This window comes from Porites lutea, chromosome 3 (assembly GCF_958299795.1).
Source record: "Porites lutea chromosome 3, jaPorLute2.1, whole genome shotgun sequence".
Lineage (NCBI taxonomy): Eukaryota > Metazoa > Cnidaria > Anthozoa > Scleractinia > Poritidae > Porites > Porites lutea.
The window spans coordinates 15,279,229-15,303,009 of NC_133203.1; the positions used below are offsets into that span (position 1 = coordinate 15,279,229).

A 23,781-nucleotide genomic window follows, 5' to 3' on the forward strand; every position below is an offset into this window, starting at 1 on the left:
AAATTTTACTTTCCTTTGTTTTAAATTCATTACCACACATCACTATACCCTAAAACAAAGGGAAATAAATTAATTTTGAACCAACAATAACATTGAACCACAACATATACAGCAGTCAGTTACCAGTCAGTGTACATACCATTCATGCTACATTATAAAGTTATGACATACTGTAAACCACCAAATAAATTATAAACTGTTTGATATTATGCTACAGTTCAACCTCCATTAGGCAGCCATCTTTGGGGTTTGGGGCACCGCCAAGTGGCTGCTTAATAGAGGTTGGCCGCTCAATATAGGCTCATTATAAAACCACAACATGAACATAATATTTAGCAGACACATAACTTTATAATGGGAGCAGCATTAATAATTGTCCACACTCAGTCCTCACCGTCTATGACTGACTGTATTTTCATTCATCTTATTCTTGAAACAAAACCAAACTAAGTGTATCAAGCGCTTGATGGCCACGTAATAGAGGTGCAGACAACAATTAGAGAACTCTCGTTGGGATGGCCAAAAGGTGGTTGAGGATGCTTAATGGGTGTGGCCACTTAATAGGGGTTTCAGTTCCTATTCTTTTCTATTATTGTTATTTCAAGACTTTGATTACTGGCTGCTTAACAGAGGGTGGCTGCTTAATGAAAGTTCAATTGTACTTGTATAGATCTACACTATGGTATTCACTTTCTACAAAGGTTTTTTCCTGCTGTAATTTACACCTGTAAGTTTGCATGCTCATGCAGAGGTGTAATGATTGTTATGCCACAACCAATAAAATTATTACTTCTATTTAAATTTTCCCCAATAGCGATATTTCTTGTTTGTTAACACTGTTTTTGTTATTCAAATATTCCAACCGCTGAAACAAACGAACCCATTGTCTCAAGAACCAATGAATATTAAGCCCTGGAATAGCACATTTTTTTAGATCAAGCAATAGACATGTATAGGTGATGATGTGAAAATATTGCTATTTCATCATTTGTACATTGAAATAATACAAATGGGGCCACTTGCATTAAGATATCACATGACCAATGCTTCCTTAAAACAATGAGTTGGAATCTTGCTGACGCCAAAAATTGACAGAGCACATAAAAATTACCTAGACCTGAAATTTGAAAGAAAACGCATTTAAGGGAGATATTTTATGGCACTTTGATTTTTCAACAAAGTAGTATCATTTGTATTGGCCACCATGTTGGAGGGCAAAACTACTTTTTGTTTAGGTCTTGTTAAACATTTGATAGTTACACTCAGATATGCTGTAAACATTCCCACATCAACTTTTCAACATTTTCCTTCAAGTTTAAAATGCAAAATTTGTGTTCAGAAAGAGGCAATTCATAATTTTTAAAAATCACATTTTGTGCCAGATCATAAAGTCCTTTAAGACTCTAGGCCCTAGGGCTTATTTTTGAAATATTAAAGCATTAATATGGGACCACCAACCTAGTTTTTTGAACTGCAATGTGATGCCTTACCCACCAAGCCAATTAAATGTTAAATATATTTGTGGTAATTTGCTTAGATTTCTCTCATCAGTCAAAATGAAGAAAATATAGGTAGAACTACATGTTCATGTAGAAATTTATTACAGTCTGAGATGGTATTTTGAAGACACCCGCATAACAGCCAATATCAAAATAGTACTTAAGCTGTTGCTATTACTGGCAACAAGAGAAATCAATCCCTTTATTTAGAGAAAACCCAAAAAATACTTGCAATATCATTGAGGCATTCAACTGCAATAATATCAATATATGAGTCTCAAAGCATTACATACTATAAACTGATGCAGAAGGAATGCCATAATTATAGTTAAAAAGGAATGAATTATCAATGGTATAGTATTGCACACAGTCATGTGTAATGATAATAATGAGCATACAGTGGTGAAGGATTACGATGGAAACAATCACATGAACACTTAATATTATGTTAGAGATGTAAATTAAGTTATTGTTTTTTTTTTTTTGGAATTGAAATTGGAAGAATTGTCTAAAAATAGTACTAATTTGCTGCAAATAAGCCTTGAGCACTTAAAATAGCAAATATATTGAAGCTTGTATCGGCTAAAAATAGTAAGACTAATCTCTCATATTAGACATCAAATCTAAAGTAGCGTGATTGATCATAAAATGAAACCGTTTGATTTCAATTACGTAGAGAACCATACTGTTATGAGACGTACACCGTGATGATATGACGTCCTATAACTGATCAGTTTATTCCATTAAGTGGCTTTGACTAGAAATAAAACGTCTAATTTGTTTTTTTTTTGTCTTAGAACAAATAAACAAAAAGGAAGCAATTCGAATTCAACCTCTATCAAATTATATAAGCTTATGACCTTCATAATTCCACATACATGTAACATAGAAAGTTGATTTGTTAGGTTTCAAACAAACCACACATCGCACCATATCAAAAGATCAGCTGTCCACAGGCTTATTTAAAAGTCAAAAATCATTCTTATAAACTTTTAAACTATCGAAGAATATACCGAGATAAGCGCTGTTAGTGGCGTGTACAAGGAAAAAATTTGGAGTGGGTTTACTTGCCTCGTTTCCCAAAGTCAACAACTTCTTCACTGCGACCTCTTTTCCCTGTGATTTCCATCTCGCCCGGTACACAGATCCAAACGATCCCCCTCCGCATCTCTCGAAGAACTCCAGGTCGTCAAAATCTATCGTAACATACTCCATTTCTGCGGGACTAAAGCACTATAAAATTTCTACATGTTACTAACAAAAAAATTTGTGCGCGTGCGATCCGAACGTGAACTCTGCAGACCAACACGTACTGCAGACTTACATGAAGTGCCTCGTCACCTCGCTGAGCCTTCGGTCTTTACGGGTCAGAGAATAGATGTAATGTCATGTATGTAATACAAATTATCTGTCTTTTTTGAAGAGGAGAACTGGGTTCCAGTAAATTTTCGAGGCGCGATAGTGGCGCGAAGATTTAGAAAAATGGCGTCGTTTGTTCTGTTACTTTGACACTTCTTCGCGTCATTTTAGTCCGAAAAACAAATTAAATCATGTCTGTGAAGATAAAAGATGTCTTGGATGCGCTCCAGCAAATGCAAAAGAGCCTTGAATGTTCTATATGGTGAGTACAATTTCTATAAGCTTTAATAATTAGCGTGGGTTCCCCAAAGACGAAAGACGCCATGTTTATTTATTTCTTATAATTATAACAAATAAGACTTACTTAATTCGCAGCCTTATTCCTTTCTTTTCGACAGCCTTGAGCTGCTGAAGGACCCTCATTCGACTAAGTGTAATCACCAGTTTTGTGGGTAAGTGTTATGAACTTTCCTTCGACGACAATATTAATTGTAATTGCAAAAGTATTTTGCAACGCGGCTTCACTCTTCATTGCTTGTACACTGTAATCAGCCACTATGTGCCATAAAAGCTTACCTTGTGCAAACATAACCTCTGAAGTACACTGAAGTGTTTAAAGGAGGTTTAAAATAAGTAAATACTTGCTTAAAATTTCCACACATCTCCGGCCATGTCATTTTATTTTGTTGTACAGGCAGCATTCTCATAATAATGCTATTTCTCACATACAATGTTATTAGGGCCGACAAGAAGTACTGGTAATGGGACTGAGTGGAGTACAATTCATATTGTAATAGGGCCAAAGTACCGTAATATTCCAAAAGTAAGCCCCTCCAACTATAAGCCCCCCAAACTCGTAATGCAAAACACCCTCCGTTAAATCGCCCCTCCTGATATAAGCCCCCCAGGGGCTTGTACTTGGAAATTGCCCTCAAATACTATGTAACACAAAACAAAAATGGTAAATGTCCTTCCAACTATAAGGCTAGCCCAATCGATTGTGAAACGCAAATTTCCATCAGCAGATAAGCCCCTCCGAATATGAACCCCTCCAAAAATGAACCCCTCAAAAAGGGCCTTTGAAGAATATAATCCCCAGAGCTTATTTTCAGAATTTTACAGTATGCATTCTGAAAAGATAAGGCCTGTTCAGTAAACTTAACCTTTTCAACTCTGTCTTTCATTGAAAAAGTCAATGCATCAGGCAAGTTCTTGAAAAGAGCAGCAAGAAATCCAAAAACAAGTGGTACTGTCCTCTTTGTAAGACTCCTGTATCCAAACGGTAAGTTCTTTTATTTTTTTTGTTCCTCTGATTCCAAACCTTTTTCTTTCCCTGACAGGCCACAATTATGTAAGTCTGTAAGCCAAAAAGTGGTTGAACACCTCTTAAGTCTGGTCCCCTAGTAGCCCAAGCATAAGCGTAACATGGTCCTCATTAGTAACACAAGCATTTGAGCTTATGAGCTGTTAAGCAGTCCCTGGCAACATACTTGTCCTTAGACAACACCAAAAAAAAATTTACTCCTCACACCAACTTTGCAGGCTGGACATCCTAAAGGTTCAGAGCTTTTGCACTCCCTTAACTTTTTCTTAGTGATCGTTGGTCTTGTGTAAATAAACTTTTAAATTCACCTTTTTGATGAGTTGCTGGTATACAATTTTATCTACAGGGTACTGCATGCATTTTACATTACATGAGCACACTGCAGAGATTCCAAACTTTGCTTTTCATTTTTAGGAGCCTGACTCCAAATCCCAAGCTAAATGAAATTGTTGCTGCGGTGCGCAATTTACAAGGAGCAGTTCAAGATGACACAGGAATTCCTACAGGTGATCAGATTGTCAATATTTTAGGATATGTAAAATGTTAGAAATTATGCCAGCACCCTTGCGCTAGTAAAATTTTTATGACGTAGTTTAAAATATCTCCCATTACTATCGATGAAAGAATTACTAAACACCGAAAATACAGGTGTATTTCAGGAATATTTACTGTAAATAAGCCAATCACAATAATTAAGCGGAGGGCTCATAAGCACAGTACAAAACCGTTAACAAATTTAATACCATTGCCACTTGCGCAGTTTAGTTTGTCATACCTGATTTGATTTTTATTGCAACAAAATAACATTCCAGAAATATTAATTCTGGTTAAATCACTGTTACCTTGTTACTGTACAGACCAGTCTCAATCTTTATTTTCTTATTGTATGAGTATTTGAGTATAATAATTTATTTTGTAATTTGTTAGCAATACGTTTTCATTATTATTATTATAGTAAAAAACTTCTACAAATTCACTTTCACATGGATCAAAACTTACATTTATCCTGGAGCACTTGTTGTTGGGTATTCTGAGACATAAATTTTGACTTTTGACTTTGCAAATTTTATTTATGTTAGGCCCAGTTCAGATACAAAACATTTCATGACTGGTTGAATTGAGTCAGATGACGATCCTAATTCCAGCTGAACTGGAGAAAAATGCTCATTTCAGCCAAAATATTGCAAAATACATAGTAATAACATACCATCAGGTTGTCCACATGAATTGAAGCGCTGTTCCATAGTCACTCCAAAGTTGAACTACACTGTCGCTGAAAAAAAGCTCATTTTGGTCAAAATGCTTGCAAAATATGTAATAATAATGTATGCATTAAGTTATGCACATAATTTTATAAATTAGGCATCTGAATTAAAGCATTGTCACTTCAAAGTTGAATTTCCCAGCTTGGCAAGGCAGGAAGAACAGCTGAGTATTTCAAATTGAAATAAGCAATCCTTATTGTTTGAGACACCAAACTTTTCATGTACTTTATTCAAAGTATTACCAGGTTGGGCTCATGAAATGTTAGTGTCTGAACCCGGCCTTTAATCTGTGTGATCATGATTGCAACTAGCTCTTATCATCTTTGTTCAGGTTCTCCACCATCACAGCCCTTGAAAGGACCCAACACAGATGTTAATTCAAGTGTGGTTTCTTTTTCTGTTCCTCAACCAACACCTCGAAAAAATGCGACAGGTCGAAAGGGTAGACGGAAAGCTTCAAGAGATCAGTTTACTGTGTACATAGATAAAAATGGTATATAACAATTTCATATGAAAATAAAAGTTACCCCAAATTTTTTTAACTTTGCACTAAGCACTGCCTTTGACCAAAAATTGTATCCAATTTATGAATGTACAACTCTTGTGTGCATTGGGTAGAATATTTAAGTTGCATGTGGTACAGTGTAGAAGACACTCTAACCTGCAAAACAAAGCAACCTAGAGCAGTAATTATGACAGTTGTGGAAATAATGTAAGCAGACATACAGTTGTACATGTTTTACAATGTACATGTATACAGTGCAATGTACCAGTAAGATTTGTGGTGAATAATGGTCAAGATCACGTACTGTAGGGTACCTGGTATTCTACAAGTCCAGTTAGGGTACCACATTCGCCTTTATACTGGGTGTCACTGCAGTTAACAATTTGCTCAATGAATTTACAGGCTGTACAAGAAGAGAGCATGAAAAAAAAAATTAAAATTGTTTTTTGTATCTACTTGATTCTGTTACACTGTACCTATTCAACCTGCCAAACAAGTAACAGAAACGTCTGGTTAACTGTAAAGTTAACTACGGTCACATTTTTATTAGGTAATTCAGTTCTGCTCCAAATTTTGTAAAAAGAGTACATACTAATGGTCATTGGTACTAAGAGTGAAGATGTACTGTAACACACTCTACAGTTTGCAGCTGGAAAAGCAAATTAATATTATTGTCATTCTTGATCCTATACAGAAAATTTTGGACATTTTTTGGAAAGCCAGCCTCCTCAAATTGTATCAAATGTGAACATAAGGTACTGTACAGTCCACACATGCGTGATGTGTTTCACTTATAACTTTGGTTAAGATTTTGCTTTCGTTCATTTCAAACTCATTATCATAAATCATTACCATACAAAGGAAGGTGAACTCTAAAACTAGGAGAAAATTAAAACACAACAAGCATACCATGTTCCTGTAAATTAAAAAAAAAAAAAAACATACATGTACCGATTTCAGACCATACCACTGAGTCAATGTAATGAGCATCCTTTGCAGATGAGTGCCCTTCCACAGAAAGGTTGTAGCCAAACTAACATCAAGAACTTTTGCCAGGCTAAGTACCCCTTACTTTTATAAACAAAAATGTCCCATTCACACCAAATAAACATGTTTAATTAAACCAGGTTTTAAAAAATGAAAAACAGACATGCAAAAATGGATCACAGGTTTATTTCAAACAGGATTCAAATGAAAATCAGTACATTTTGTAATTTGCACTTTAAATTCAGTGAGCAGGTTTTAAGAAGGAAACAATTTTAAAACATGTTTAAGCATCAGTGTGTACGGGGCTTAAGAATATCTAAAGGGAAGGGGTTCTATAATAATTCTGTTCTGATGTTTTTTCCCTGTTACTTTGCTGTTTTTAATTTGAGGACTCCCCTCCTCTCACTGTAAGTTAGTGCCCTCCATAGAATAAGTGCTGCCCTCCTAGGTCAAACCACCATGTGCGACCACCTTTGGTAGGCAACCACCACCCATAAGTGACCAGCTGTCAAAAACACGAAAATTTTCCCAGTCAGCACCCTATAATCAGAACCTCTGTAAATGACCACCTTTCATAAACTAATGTGACCACTTTTTGGCCTGATGGTTTATTGTCTTCTATTGTATTTAACCTCTTGCAAGCAACCACCTGTGCAAGACGGGGTTTTTTTGTTCGCTATGTGAACTTCGTCACTCAGAGTAAACAAAGAACTTTCAGTGGGTAGTGCAGGAACTGCTCGTAAGTTCTCTCCTAATTGTTCGCAGGGAACAATGACATGTCGTTCTTCTAACTGTTTTAGTACTGTTTGGGGTCGGTCAAACCCACCTATTTGACTTCTCTTCCGAGCAGCTGCTCCATGACCCCTTTCAGTGCCAACATCGAAAACATAGTAGATGTATGTACTTCGGTGTCGGGACCTCCTTTTGAAAGGGACTCCCTGTTTGACAATTCTTATAAGCGACCACTAAACCTTCTCATTTTGGTTGGTTGCTTATCAGAGCTACAACTGTCATACATCGTAGTCTGGGGGAAATCTGTGGCCACTATAGCCCCTAGTGACAGCCCTGTAATGTCTGGCTTGTGAATTTTTCCATGCACCTTTTTAAAGTAAAATAGTCAGACCTGACCAGGTATTTGGTGTCTCACCCTTCCCCTCCCCACCCCAATGTTTTTTTTTATTATTTTTTTATTTTTCAGCTTTATTGGTCTAAATCTCTTCTTAATTAATGATATAAATGAAAAAGAAGGTGATGCAGCATTACTGTATTACATTACAGCATTACAGTTCTTTTGAAGCTTACTGCTTAATTCCTTGATTTTAAAGCTATTTTTACAACAATATTATAATGCTGTACAAGTAATACACATTGTAGGCCATGCAGTAGCTGGGTGAGAGTCTGCAAGTCTGCCAAGTCTCCTTGGCTTGGTGTTTTTTTTATAATTCCATATCACTGTCTAGAACTACACACGTTCTGCTCTCTTTTGATATTTTTGTCTATACATTGTAATTTTAGGTCATCGCTTCGACCATTGCCATTGACACAGACACAAACAAAACCCAAGAAATCAGCCAAAGCAGAAACAACTAGGAAGACAAGAAATTCTAGAAGAATACAGGAACAGAAGAGTCTTCAAGAGGACCCAGATGTTGGGAGGAACAGCAACGATGACCTGCTTCACTTGATAGATACCATGACTTTTAAACCGGTTCCTACTGAAGGTGATTGATCTTCTTTGCCACCCTGAAGTTTTACCTAAAATCATAAACTTGGAAAAATGAAATTTTATAATGTACAGTGTACAGTTGCATGGACTAACGATACTTACATGTATAGTTGTACAGTGTATTTATCTTGCGCCTTGTCTATATAGAATAACCGCCTTACTTTTTAATGAATAGGATAACTGATGCTAGCAGTACACTGTAGTTTGCTTCAGATTGCTGACTGGGTTTCACGGTTTACACTTTATATAAAACAGGAGTGCATACATGTACATCACCAACAGTAGCTTGTTAGGTTTTGGCCTCCATTATATTGTTTTATCCAGCGTCGAAAGTTGCAGTAACACTATTTGTTTTCTCGTGCTTACAGGTTCATCTAAAGATTTCATTTTGGACCCAAAGACAGAAGAAAAATTAACGCCAAGTGATAATTCCTCTCCTTCAACAATAACTTTGAGCACATTGAAAGAAGACGCAGGTGAAAAAGACGATTGTAAACTGAATCCGTCCATGCAGAGAGAAAAACCTGTTTGCTTAACAACAATTGCTGAGGCGGATTCGTCCATCAGTACTAACCCTTGTAGTAGTACAGGATTGTTTGGAGACAAAAACCTGGTAAACTGTGAGAACACAGCAATTAGCAAAGAAGATATAGTGGCAGTTACCAACTCAAAAATTGCCGACTCTACATTGTTATGTATTCCTCAGAGCACTTCCTTAGACACCATGCAAAGTGTCTCGATTCTGCAGTCACTGGAAGTTCAACCTCGTGATTCAGCTGGAGGCTTTTGCAATGAAAGTGACGTCGAAGATAATCAACAGAATGATGTTAGTACTTACCAGGGCGATGAAACAGACGAGCTGGTGGCAAATGAAAAATGTGATGTGGAAAACAGGGAAGAAATGTACGATGAAACTCGAGGTAATGCTTGTGGTGAAAATCCAGTTCATGATGATGACGAGGCAAAATTTAAGAGGTGGAATAAGGAAAACAAGCAGATCTTAGGAAGCATCGCTTATACAGAAACCGACGAGACAGTTTGCGATGTGTTACCTAATAGCATCCCCGCCAAAATACCAGAAATAGAAAATCATTGCATTGAAGGAAACAACCTGACCTCGACCGTTATTTGTGATTCAGCCATCCAAGAAAAACCAGCTGGAAACTATGAAGAAAGGGAGACTCATGATAAAGGATTACCGGAACGTTCTGATACAATACTGCCACATGAAAATGTTAAAACTAGTGCTGAGCAGAGCTTGGACTTTGAGGGTTTGGTATCGCTGTTTGACGAGCCCTCGTATAGTAGTACCTCTCAAGACGCAATGCACAAAGAAGAGATCGAACAAAATAGTACTCGTTTAGACAAGGCCGCAGAACAGTTGCAACAAGCCCAAACTCTGGATAAGGAGACAAATATGGGACAGTCTTTAGAGGCAGTGCAACAAGTCGAAACTGTCAACAACATTTCAAGTTCTAGTACTCCCAAGGGTGAGAAAACATCACCCCGTAAAAAAGGGCGTGGTCTTGCAAACTTGCAAGACGGTGAGGACAGTGATGATTCTTCGGATTTGTGTGAACGCGTCAAACAAAGGCAAAGAAGGGGAACGTCCAAGATGCTGCTGACAGAGTCTCCCACGACATCATTAACAACTGAGTCGAAGTCAAAAAAGCGAACTGTAGATTCTATAACTAGTTTCAAAACAAGAGATGAGTTCAGCCTCGAAGGCAGTGCCAAGAAGAAGTTTAAAACATCTGAAGTTCCTTCGCTAAGTCAGCTGTCCTCAGAGAAACCGACCACAGCAAGAAAACAGACACCAAGGAACAGTGAGGTTTCTAGCAAGCAGAAACAAACAGAGGACCTCGTTACTACTGACTGTGATGAACGGAGTCAAAGTCATCAGTCTGAGATGGTCAATTATTCTTGTTCAACCGATAAGAGCATTGATTCAAATGAAATGATTCCAGCCAGTGTCTCTTCATCAGAAAATTCCAAGTCAGCAGTTATTGAACCAATGGATGTGTATGCTGATCAGACTCATGAAGAGAAGAAGGAAGTTGCTTCAAAGAGAAAAGAGAGCTTAAAATTGCATAAAATTAAAGAAAGAGGCATCTTCGTCGAAGATTATTCATCAGATTTGAAGACAGCAGAAGGAAGGTCTCAAGAAGAAAGGCAACACTCTTCTGCACCACAAGTCAAGAATGCTGTGGACCATGACGATTCGACCCAAGGTTTTACGCCATCTCCGAAACTGTCTTTTCTAAGTCAGAACCTTAAGGACAGTACATGTGGACAGAGCTTAATTAATGAACTGAAAACAAGTCATTTAGCTGAATCGTTTCCTTTTGACCCAAGTCAGAAAGCGAGTTTCAATGTAACTGAGCAAAGATCCCAGTTGTACGAAGAGGATTTTGTTGACCAGGAACGACTTATTACAGGGCAAGACCATGCTGCATATGATGAGGATACTCATGTTCAGAGAAAAACCTTGAGAACTCCACAGTGTTCAAGTGGAATAAATTCCTTAAAAGGCAAGGAAACAGGCGACACCAAAAATAATACTATGGAAAAGGGCGAATATTCTAGTCAACTTGCGGAGAATCGCTCAAAGACATGCAAACCCTTAAGTCAGGAAGGCTGCACCTCAAGTGGGACTCCAACACAGTGTTCACTGGAGGCGGATGATTTCACGCCCTGTTTGTTTGGAAACAACAGCTGTGAAACTCCAGCCAAGATAGTGAGCCAGAAGAGGACTAAGCGTGTGGAAACTTCTCTTCAAGAAGGCATCGAAGAACATAACGGAGAGATGAACGAGGCTGAAATTGAAGAGATAGGTGTTCTAGACTATAGTGAAACCCCTGGTGTGACTGGGTTGCTTTCTGGCAGCCAAAAGGCTGCATCGTTACAAACTGGCTCCGATGGAACTCAAAGTTTTGGAACCAGTCAGAGCATCTCTGTACTACATGACTTGCACGCTCCATCGCAAGGACAAAAAGAGGGTACAGATCGCAGAGACGACCCTAGTGAACCGGCATTTCATGCAGAACATTCCAACACAGAAACAGAGATGGATAAATCGTGGGCAGAACCACATCCAAAGAAACCGAGAAGCAAACAGCAGCCAGAGTCACAAGGGGTGGAAATGAATATGTCAAATTGCCACGGCAAGAAAAAAACAAACGGTTCAGAGCTCACGGAAAGTGAAATTATACCTCCCACACCACCCGTCAAAACTGTTACCAAGCACGTGTTCGATGTTCATGCTCAGTCTCCTTTAAAACTTACCAGCCCCAAAAGGAATGTGCAAATGAATGAGAGTAGTACAGCAACCTGCCATTCTAAGAGTTTAACTGTTAAGAGAAAGCGGAGTATAAGAAGTCCCCGTTGTTCAAATTCGCCAAAATTGCAGGAGAATAACGATGATGGCACTGCGATGCACGTCAGCAGTTCTTTTAGTAGGGGGAGTGAAGTCAATGTCTCAGTACTGGAAAATAATGATCGTAGTTCAATGAATGTTGATATCAAAGGCTTAAGTCAAGGCATGGAGTTTGAAGTTGGTACTAGCGCTTCTTCGGAACAACAGCGGGTAAATTTATCACAAGAGACAAATACAGAAACTTTAGTTCATGGATCAAAAATAAACGCCAACAAAACGCCAAAGAGGTTAAAACGACTAGACAACATACAAAAGCAAGGAACCTATTCTGAAAGCATTTCTCATCGAGTTTTAGATGGGCCACGTCTTTCACAGTCTGAGGCCAACAGTAAAGCGTCGAAATACGACAACGTTGGACGAGAAGACTTGAGAGATAGTCCTTCAGCTGAAGTGGAAAGCGTGCATTCATCTCCATGCAGTCCTGTTAAGCGACGACTTGATAACATAGGCGATTCATTTGATTGGTCAGGAACTCGAACCGTGCAGAAACGCGATGGGTATTCCCAAGATAGCCCGGTAGCCTTAAACAACTGTGACAATAGCGCTGAACATTTTCGAGGCAAAGAAGTCGAAGATTGTTACGTTGACCAGTTAAATTCACCCAACGCTTCACAAGCTCGCGACGAAACTGAAGATTCATCGGAGGATTTCTTAAGGAAATCTGAGGCAAAAGGAGAATTGTCTAACCCTTTTGTTGGCAATATTCGCGTTAGGAATTCCTGCAGTGTCGTTGACGATGAAATTTCATTGACGGACGCTGAAGAGGAAGACTCCTCTGGAGATGAAAGTTTATTGAAGCCGGCTTTTCTTCCCAAAGAATCTCGGAAGTCGCCTGAAAGTCAAATAGATAATACTCATGACAGTGACGATGAGGAGGAAGAAGTGACGATTTTTTCTCAAGAGCTCATTCCTTCTGAAAACGAAGATGACGACGATGATGGAGGTAGGTAGTTCGAGCTATTCTTGGTACAGTTTAAATTTGAACCTGTTTGCTTCCAGCTTGGTTTAGTCATATATTGCAGTTGAAAAAGATACGTTGCATCATAATCTTTTTTCAACACCCTCGACTGACTCACTTTGCGGCACGTATGCTACAAATAGTTGGTGAAGTTATGAATTTCAATCTTTTAGCGTTCGTTTAGTGAGGTTGATTGACCTAGCTATTTGAACCTGAGTTGGGTAGTTAATGATATCATTTCCTGAAAATAATTAGATAAATTTGCCACCCATAAAGCATTGGAATGTTAGTTTGGTGGCCAGTTCCAGGTATGTTATACTAATCAAGCAGCGTCTAATGTTGAAACGCTTCTCGTTTATGGTTATATCCTTAGATTTTGATCTTCACCCAATAAATAAGTTTTCTTTTTTAACTTTTAGTTGGTTTCGTTACCCTCGTCAACAAATTTGGAACAAACCAATTTCTAAGAATAGGTAACGGAAGCAGACGCACAAAATGGGGCTGTAGATTCATTGATCAGAAATAGGGCAGTGTGTACTGAATTCCAGATGAAATACTTTTTGACAGTAAGTAAGTAACGTGGCCGATAGGGAGAAGTCATCGAATATCTCGCTGACAGACACTTTGTCTTGTCAACTCATTGATGGTTGTGTAAAGTAAATAGCAACACAAATTTTGAACCGATTTACGTTACCTACCTACCACATCAAAGCTATTGTGCAACGTAAAACCTTTATTATCTTCATCCTTGTAGCTTCTTATAAAGCATTGGACAGTACTGGAGCATCGACTTCCACATTTCTGTCAGAAGCTGCTGCATCAACTCAGGTTTCTCAATCAATCTTTATTGAGATTCATATCATTTAATATAATATCAATGATTTCTACTCTAATGATGGTGATTCTTTAATAAAAGAATATGCCAAATTTTCGTTGAGACTCGGTACACTGTTTTAAAAAGTCAAGGAGATGATAAAAACTATAAAACAGGGGTTCACCATTCTCGTGTCTATAGGCTATGTTCACACTGTACTGGATGGCTTATGCGCTAAACCATACTGGAAAGGGCTTCTGTTCACACACAAGATAGGTGATATCGGCGCTTATTCTGCGCAACGCTGACTTCTTAAGTGGAAAGTCACATGTCGGATTAGATGTTCAAACTATACTGGCAAGATTTTCGTGTCGGCATGAAAAGCTATCAGGTTTTGTGTGAAAATAGCCTTTGTATGGGTACCTTACAACGCTAACGAATACCACTTGAAGTGGTATTCGTTAGCGTTGTACGGTAGGCCACTTTAGCAATAGCCTTGCCCGACCCAAAACTCTCTCAAAAGCAGCGAATTCACTGCCGAAAAAAAAAAAATCAGTGAATATTGCTTGGGCTATACTTCCCACAAGTCGACCTCACGAGTTTCTCTTTCACAGCTGTGAGTTTTTGCCAGGGCTTTTTAGGCCGCGAAGCTGCCGAGCGAGCGAGGAATTCACGAGAGATCCCGCGGGCCATATTAAATAGGACGAAGGACTTCTTCGAAAGTCTCTGCTTATGTATGTCTTCAATCTGAAATACCCTCTCCTTTTTTGCTCTATTTACTTAAGTAAGGGGAAAAACTAAGGGAAAACTGATGATGTATCTCATTTCCTAACGTGTTTATACTCTCGCTGTACTGACAGCAGTTCAGAGGGATTTATACTCACAGCCTGCTGTATTTGTTCTGGTAATTGCTTTCTACAGAGAATGGACGTTCTTCGGCAAGACGTAGAGGCTATGGAAAAAGAAATGGAAGAATTAAGGGCCTATCTTGCAAAAACTGACGAGAATAGAGAAGACGAAGAACATACGCTTAAAGACGACGACATAAACTATCAAGAAGCCGGTAAGAACACTATTAGGCCCTCTGTCTGCAGCTGGTCATTAGGGAGCTTCAGCAACTACGACAGCGACGGCTACAAAACGTCACTTAAAAAGTGAATTCGCTCTGTATCAAACTTAAACGCGTTTGTTCCATCTCGTTCAATTCGTCAAATGTCGCCAAATTTTTCTGGAGTTGAATTCTAAAGGATTGTGTCAAAGAATAGGAAACGAAAACGAAAGTTGTTGTCTTCTGTTCATGACCTCCACAAAAAGTGAAATTAGGCATTTTCACGTCGTAGTCGTGCGTTGACGGCAAAGAAATTTACAAAAAAGCGTGATGCACGTGCAGAGTTGTTGTTTTGCCATTCTAAACCTATTGCTTTTATGCCCTTCTCGTTGACGTCGCCGTCAACGTTGCTTAAGCTCCCTATTTTCATGGTACAAAACCGCCATGCTGGCGAGCAATGGACGCACTGAGAGAAGACAAACAAAGGAAATTACCATTTTAAATGACGTAAGGGCATGCTTACATGGAGGTGGGGACCCCAAATAGGTGAGGTAACATGCGGTGGGTCACCCCACTTATAATGTACACGTGATCAAATTAAAGTAAGATATTACATGGACAGGCAGGTTACTCCACCAAAGTGGGTTACCTTACCTACCTGGGGTCCCCCACCTCCATGTAAACAGGCCTTAAATCTTTTGTTTGTCTTGTCTTAGTGCGTCTCTTGCTCTCAAGCAAGGCGGTTTTGTACGACGTGAATGACATTGTAGCTTGACAGGGCCTATTTGGGATACTGTGGAAGTCAACTCTTGTCTCACTAATCTTGTTCCTTAGAGTTTGTGCTCTTCTGTTCATTTTCTCGTCGCTGCTGCTGCTGCTGATGTCGTCCTGTGCAGAAGTATTTCATGTGGTAACACTATTTTGAACAAAGATTCCGAATACTACTTTTTTTTCGCTTTTTCTTTTTTACGCTTTTGAAGGCATTTTGTTCTTCTTCGTGTTATCTAGACATATATTCAATTGACCACTCCAGAAAATACCAAAACATACCATAATGCTCTTTGTTTGTCACCCCAAATTTTGCATAAAGCATTGTTTTCAGTTTCTCTTGGGGCTATTTTAACTCCCAAGAGAAACTTAAGACAATGCTTATGCAAAATTTTGGAGTGGCAAACAAAGAGTATTATGGTATGTTATGGTATTTCTGGAGTGGTCAGTTCAGTAAGATCTGGTTCCTTAACTCAAAAAGGAATCCTTTAGCTGTAAAAATGAACTTAGTACAAAAAATAAGACGCATACAGTAAATGCTAAACATAATAGCACATTGATTTTGCAGATTTAGTTGATGATGGAGATATCCAGCCATCGCTAACTCCACCACCGCCACTCACGCCAAAGAGCATCCCTCCAATGCCTCAGCTCTCCACCCCGCTGAAAAACGTCTCACGTTATCTAGAACAGGAGGGGCAGTCTTCCGACGAAGGTAGCGAGTGCGAAGATGCAGCAAGCAGTGAGCCAGTAAAGAGAACAGAGTTGCCAAGGAGATTTGGTTACCAAGGAAACAAAAGTACTACGGAGAGATTTAGTCCAGGAGAGAAGTCTGGAAAGAAGCGTCCTTTGTCTCCGAGTGATGACGATGATGATGGTTTGAGTATCACAGAAGTTGAGCATCGTCAAGAAGAGACGCCTTCTCCTCCTCGCAGTAACCACTCAATCGAAAGATCTCAAGAAAAAGACGAAGACAAGTTGATTGTTATTGACGATAGGGACGGCCCTCAATCAAGAACTGGTTCACTCTTGTTAGTAAAGAGAAGAAAATTGACACATGATCTTGTGCCTAAAAAGTCTCCAGTCGTTAGCTTGTTGTTCACACGTGCAGGCAAAGGTTTAGAGAAACCTGGCCAGTCTCCAGGGACGCGGTCTAAAGGATCATCACCTACCATGAAAAAGTCTTCGTCTTCAATCTATTCGCGAAAACCTGGGACTAGTATTTCACCGATCAGGGGACAGAGTCCAACCAAAACAGGCTCACTTAAAGGAGTGTCACATGACAATTTGTCGAAAAAGGATTCGTCACATAATGGTGTGTCACGCGACGATGCGTCGAACACTAGTGTGTCACACAGTAATGTGGCACGGGAGAAGTTGTCACATGAACGGAGTCATTCGCCCGACTTGGTGCTCACTAACGTCAAAAAAGTGATAAGCAAGAAAAGCTTGGACAATAAAAGGGAGGACAGGACTACAGACAGGCAGCTATCTTTTGTTGCGACACGTTTAAACAGGCAGCAGTTGGTAAGAGTTTGCTTAACGAGGTTCTGCGATACACGTATTTCTAGTTATTATACACTGAAACCTCTGTTAAGCGGAAACCTTCGGGACCTTCCCAAGCGCCCGCTTGATAAAGGGTGTTCGCTTAATAGAGGTTTGTAAAAATCAGGGGCACCCAACGACTGTTTTCTGTAGAATATCTGTTCAGGGAAGGGAAAATTGCCTGGAATTTTCTATAGCTTGAGGAAGGCTAAAAATTTCTAGATGACTTTTCCATTCGTGTACAATTTTCTAAGCTACTTATCTTATAAATTCCCTACGATTTTCTAAAGTTTAATTTTTCGCATTTCACTCCCCAGGTTAAGCTATTTTTCGTAGAAAAAAGAATCCTAAAAGTTTCGGATTTGGAAATGTCACGGAGAGAGGAATGAGAACAAGTCTTACTTTTGCAAAACTTTAAATTGCATCTAAAATTTTCGGGAAAATAGTACCGAAGCCCTAGCAATTTCGAAAAGACTCAAGTTGCCCCAGGATGACCGATCAGATACAAATGTTATAGCGCCGCTTAAAATGCATTCAATTCATTTAGGAAGAAACCGTCGTTGGGTGCCCCTGAAAAGTTGTGCAATTTTTGTTAACAATTGACATTCAGCGGTTACTCTGTACTGTGATTAAGTTTCATGTTGTTGAGGAAAATAAGGAAGCTGTGCTGTACTTTGCGCAAGACTTTTAGGCGAACTTTGATCGCGGATGATAATTATACTGCCGGATATCAGTCTAATCTACAGTTTATTGACAGCTAAATGTATTGATTTATCTTTATTAATCGACTACAGTACGTATTTCAAGGAAGTAATCCAATACTACTATTGTCAATTCAGTCCGGTGTCCGCTTAATAGAGGTTTTTAACAACAGAAATTAGCCAAGTACGATTTATTTTAAGTGTCCGCGTCCGCTTAATAGAGGTGTCCTCTGAACAGGGGTTCGTTATAAAGGGAAATATAAGACGTTAATTTCGGGACCCGGCTTAGCGCCCGCTTAATAGAGGGTGTCCGCTATTTATGCGCTGGTTGAACCCTTTTTCCTGTTTTCTCCTTCAATGTATTGCAGGCTTACGCATGATAGCACGCTGTCAAGGGCGGTTTTGTGCTTCATTATGAGGTTCTGGTGCTTTGATGCAGTCTGCAAACGTATTTTCGGTTACCAACTCTCTCCTTTTCAGGCGAAGGGTGGCGTCAACCATAAATACGTTTGCGATCGTAGGCTCAGTTTGTTGCCGCACCACTTCAGATTTCTTTTTTTATAATATTATCATATATAAATTTTTCCATATAGCGTTTGCCAATTAGACCTAGCTTCCTTCCCTTTACAAAAAGAAACCATCTTTAACATTCCTAGGGAGCTTAGTTTTTGTTGTGGAAATATGGCCGTTCTGGAGAGGTTAAAGCGAGAGTAAATAAGAGTGGTCATGAGCAAAGGTTTAACTGTATTTTCGCTCTGTTCACTCTTGTGATATGTTGTTCGCCAGGCTGAAGCTCGCACCCTCGCTGAAATGTATCGTGGAAAACTAGCTAGCGAGTTCAACAGCAAGACAAGTCACGTGATTATGACCACTGGTATGTCGCTACATGCTGGCAAAATCTGCTAGATAGTTAACGTACCCTTGACACATATTTAACCTTTTCACTATCACAGAGTCCATCTCGGTTGCATACAATGTTGTCTAACTTAGCTTTTCAGCATCATATAATATGATCTTCGTATTAAACCGCCTACTTGCGATTGTTACACTTTATGACTGGTCCCGACTGAAACATTTCACATTCGCTGGATGTTACGTGATATCAAAGTACATTAGCCAATGAAAGCGCGCTGTTGAGGAAAAATCGAGCTCTATAGCAATAGCATTTACCAGTTTTTAGCACTCATAGATTCTCGCGTTCAATCGTTCGCAGATCTTCCTCTTTCAAGTGTCTCGAAAATGCATGAAAACTACTTTTTAGTGTCGCAATGAAAATGATAATTTTAAACTGCCAATGCTCCATCATTCTGAACTGTTCAGACAATTTTTTTTACCTCGTTTAATGACAAGAACCGAGAATGATCTTTCTTTCTTCCAGATGAGAATATGCAGGTGACACGTCATAGTTATACCATGAAGTACCTACTGGGTCTGGCTCTTGGAAAATGGATTGTGAGTCATCGATGTAAGTCAATCACTTGATTAAATTAAAAATCTTGTTCACATGAAATCAAAATTAAAATCCTTCCTTCACAACGCTCGTAAACACAAAGTGCATCGATTAGAATTTAGAGCGAACGGGAGTGCGAGAGCCATTCTAGTTTCCAGATTCCCACGGCTTTTTACTCCGAACGAGTTGAGGCGGGGTTCTAGTAACGAAATCTTGTTTTCTGAGCATTTTGCTATTGGTTCTGGTTTTATCTCTTTTTTTGGAAAAAAAATTGCGCGAAATTTTTACGAATTTAGTTCATACAATCGTCTAAAGATCGTTCTAATATGCTCAACTATATGTATCACTTTGTTCCCTACTCCAAAGCATGCTTAGGCTAAGCGGGATCCCATCTCATTGGTTTTGTTTCTGCCTTTTTTACATTTTTTTTTTTTCATGTCGCGGTGTGTTATTTACGCTATGGTAATTTTTTTTGTATTCACAGGGATTGCTGCTTGTAACCAAGCCAAATCACTTGTTTCAGAGGTGATATCACCGTTTCATTATGGGTTCTTTGTTAGGTTTCTTAATGCTGCCACAAGCAATGTAGAAAGCTCAACCTAAAACCAAAAGGCAGAACACCTTATTTTCGTTCGCTTTGATCCGCTTTTCATTCCTTATACAGAGACCATCCTTTGACATATAAACAGGGTATGCAGTTAGCCAAATACCCTGACATAGCAGCAACACCGACACACTCACCATCGACCCTTGCACCTCTAGTTCACGTAATCAGATCTTTGTGAAGTACAAAACCATGTAGTGTGTCGGTCTTGTAACATCGAATTTTTTGCCTTGGTTTTATTCACCGCATCAGCTGAGAAGGACCGAGATTTCAGTTCATGGCAAACGATACGTAGATACTTTTCTTTAACAACGATCTCCGATTCGCACGTTTTAGGTGGATTATGAAGTAAAAGGTGATGCAGGTCTTGGACAAGCTTCTATTCCACGAGTAGCAAGAACAGCCAGAAGCAACAAAGTACGACTTAATCTGTATAAACGAATTTGGCTCGATTTCAGTGAATATTTTTACTGATTAAAGATTGCCTGGGAATTCCGTAATTTGTTTTGTTTTTATTTAGGAAGCACTTTTATTTCAAGACTATGAAGTCCTGTGTTTAGGTGAATTCAGTGCTGCTGTCACTAAAGGTAATGTATGATGCGTGTTATTATCATTTAGCAGTCACTTAGTAGACGTAATGAAAATTCGCCACTTCATAAAAGTGGAAGAAACTGGACTGTTATTTTCACGGACAGCAAGCCTTAGCTCTACGTTATCTCTTTCTTCAACCACTTCCTCTAAGAGGTGCATGCGATTTAGGGTTTTAAATGGAGGACAAGCATCGCCTCAGATATAAAGTTTGTATTTGGGTAAGAAAGGATATCTGGGGCAAAGGAGGGGGGGGGAGTGTATATCTGGGGAATGCAAGGAGTCCCCCTTCCTCTTTCCCCCTTCCCACTTCCCTAAGTACTGTGGTCCGTCTGTGGCTGTTACACTGAATTTGGTAGCCAGTGTTGTCTCCCTACTATGTAGAAAGAACGGGCTGAAAATGATTTGTTTTGTATTATTTCTTACCTTTAAAAATTACAGAACAACTCAGCCAGTTATTGAGATTTTGTGGAGCAAGTGTCTTCATTGACGCGGAAAGCATGAAAAGGACCGAAAAGGTACGTTACATGGGACATTTATGAATAATCTTCATTTTTTGAAAGTCAAAACTAGGAATTTCATGCTTTCCGGCTCAGTTCATTGATCATCTCTTTTAAGATCTTTTAGAACTTTTATGTAGCCATAGGTAATCGAATTTCCTTTTCGTGAAAGTAACAGGAGTTGTTTTAAGTTTTTATTTTGAAAAAACAGATTACCATAAAAACGTCTGATGAAAAAAAGTGGCCTTTTGAACAAACTGAGATTTTTTTTTTTAGAAAATTTTAAGGTATTAACTTCTTTGGCACGACTATTCCGCTGGTCATGAAATTTACAGGCTCGTATTTGACGTCATGAGTCATAAATTCGGCAATTGAAAAACGGGATTTTATACATACTTATCCTTTCCTTTACAGTGCGACTACTGTAACCGGGGCCACTTAGACAAAGTTGACCAATCGGATTACAGGAAAATAAAAATACATTCCAAGAAAGTCAGTTGTCGACCAATCAGCAGCTCGTAAAAAAAATAATAAGTTACTCGCAGCACAAAACTTAATATTGATGGCGTTTTTGAGGAAAGCAAAATGTTTCACACAGTGTTTTTCTATTCGGAACTTTGCATATAACACCCAGTCACGTGTTCCTTAATGTACGTCATAGTTCTTTAATGTACGTCATAGCTCCTTTGATTCCGTGCCACTTCCTTTCTTCGTAAAGGTTCTCATAGTATTGTGCAGTTAATAAAAAACCAAAATTTTTAGGTTATGGGCACCTGTTTTAGTTAAAGCTAAACAGAATACCTGTTGTTTTTACTCTCTAGGGTCGTCAAAGAGTCGTCACAATTGACAAGGAAACTCGTGACAACGCTAAAGAACTTAAAGGTATACAAAACTGCATTTTAAGCCCCGTGCAAACGGACGCAACATTGTTGGATTTTACATGTTGCGTCCGTTTGCAGTCTGTTGAATGTTTGTTACATGTTGTTGAGTGTTTTTGGGAGTCGTTGCGCAAAGTATGAAACCGGTCAATCTTTTAGCTACGTAAAAACGGACGCTACAACTCCCAGGATTGTTGGCCACACGTAGCTTAATACTATGTTATTTGATCTGGCTCCCTTGATATGTTTGTTTTAAGGGAATGTCATTTTTCTTTGGTCAAATTTAATCGATTTTTTAATTGATATATCGCTTTTCATTTTGTATAGCTATCTGCCGTCAACTTAACAAGAAACCTGTATCTTTGGAGTGGGTCACCGATAGTATTGCAAATTACAAGTAAGTAGCCTGGACAACTTCAAGTTTCCCTTTTGTGGCCAAGACGAGGGCACTGTCGCCTATATAAAATAGAACACAACGTAGTTTTTCTCGGTAATTTCTACGTCATGGTTTTTGCTTTGGGGCCGTATACCTGTGAGCATTACGTTTTTCCAAGTTACAAATGAAAGATTTGTTGTTGTTTTTTTCGTACTTAGTGTGGATTTGATTATCTTCCCTTCCAAGACTGAAAATGTTATTGTTACGATAACTATTACGATCGTTATACTACTACATGACAAATTTCTGCAATTTCATTGGCTAAGAGCAGTGGTATTTCAGCTTAATTTGAAATACCTACATGTGAAAACATCACTACAAATCATGCTATTACCTATGCATATACTGTCATTGCACATGGCTCCTTTATTCGTCTCTGTAATTTTCTAATCAAAATCATTGTCCTTTTTTGTCGCCAGGATTCAAGATTTAAAGGACTATATCGTCGAACTGTGAAGTAAACTATATTATTACTTACCGAAAAGGATAAAGATTGATATACATGTATTAACGAACTCACATAATACTACGGGGTAATCGTAACATTTCATCTGTGACTCAAGTAAAATGTCAGGACTCAATAATTGACTTTTAAACCTGAAAGAAAATAGGGAAGTAGACCTACACAACGAGAAAACAAATCGGTTTTATGTCTGTTCTTTATTCAAGACTATACAGAGAACAGATTCAAGGAGAGAAAAGTTTGAACATGTCTCGGTACCGTGTTGAGTAGTAAATTGTTGTTTATTAATATTTGAATTCTAGACAGGTTATCAGTCTGTCAGGAGACGGATCCTACCTGCTGTAAATGAAATAGGTTTTATATTGTCAATTTTAGGCCATGCGGTCTTTATTACAGAGTAAATATTATTCTCGTGATTTGTTGTTTGCCAGTCCAGTTTCTCATCATGGAGAAAAGAAAACAAAAATATCGCAAAACTTTAAGGGAATTGGTATCTTCTAGAAGAGGGAATGAAAAGGCAGTAAGAAGATAATGCATACCCTGGTTGTTATTGTTATTTTTTCTGTTTGGGGGCAACGGAATTGAGCGGCGAAGCTGGCAATTCAACCCTTCGCTTTCTACGCTTCTCGTCGCTGGTGAGCGAGAAGACTTCTGCCATCCAGGGAAGATAATGCAATCAGAAAAACTGAATCAGTCTTCTCTTAATGAACTCTACACACAATTTGTGCGTAGATACGCCAACATAGAAATACAGAAAACAATACATTTATTGCAACTTGTAATGCGCACTTTTCTGTAACAATACACTTATTATGATTAACAACTAGAAACAACTAAGAAAACTTAATTTCTTCAAAAAAAGTATATACTTTACCTTTGCAAGTAAACTGAGCTGGATTAAGTGGTCTTGAACATAGTTGTGTGATG

General features: G+C 38.7%; 2 protein-coding genes across 2 annotated transcripts in view; one reads left to right on the plus strand and one right to left on the minus strand.

Annotated features, from left to right (window-relative positions):
• The window catches only part of LOC140931625 (mitogen-activated protein kinase kinase kinase 20-like), a 25,857-nt gene extending 23,048 nt beyond the window's left edge, over nucleotides 1-2,809 (minus strand). The window contains exon 1 of the mRNA XM_073381421.1: nucleotides 2,571-2,809. Within this exon, the coding sequence (XP_073237522.1) occupies nucleotides 2,571-2,714 (144 nt within the window). The 5' untranslated portion in view covers nucleotides 2,715-2,809. The remainder of the gene's footprint in view (nucleotides 1-2,570) is intronic.
• Nucleotides 2,810-3,024: 215 nt separating this feature from the next.
• LOC140931626 (uncharacterized) lies at nucleotides 3,025-23,270 on the plus strand. Its single transcript, XM_073381422.1, has 20 exons — nucleotides 3,025-3,120; nucleotides 3,257-3,310; nucleotides 4,051-4,140; nucleotides 4,597-4,688; nucleotides 5,779-5,940; nucleotides 6,647-6,707; nucleotides 8,455-8,660; nucleotides 9,034-13,044; nucleotides 13,814-13,887; nucleotides 14,795-14,936; nucleotides 16,258-17,216; nucleotides 18,722-18,809; nucleotides 19,314-19,400; nucleotides 19,870-19,910; nucleotides 20,326-20,406; nucleotides 20,510-20,576; nucleotides 21,019-21,095; nucleotides 21,899-21,959; nucleotides 22,283-22,352; nucleotides 22,811-23,270. The coding sequence occupies exons 1-20, from the start codon at nucleotides 3,050-3,052 to the stop codon at nucleotides 22,845-22,847; spliced, it is 6,531 nt and encodes a 2,176-aa protein (XP_073237523.1). The 5' UTR covers nucleotides 3,025-3,049; the 3' UTR covers nucleotides 22,848-23,270.
• The last annotated feature ends 511 nt before the right edge of the window (nucleotides 23,271-23,781 follow it).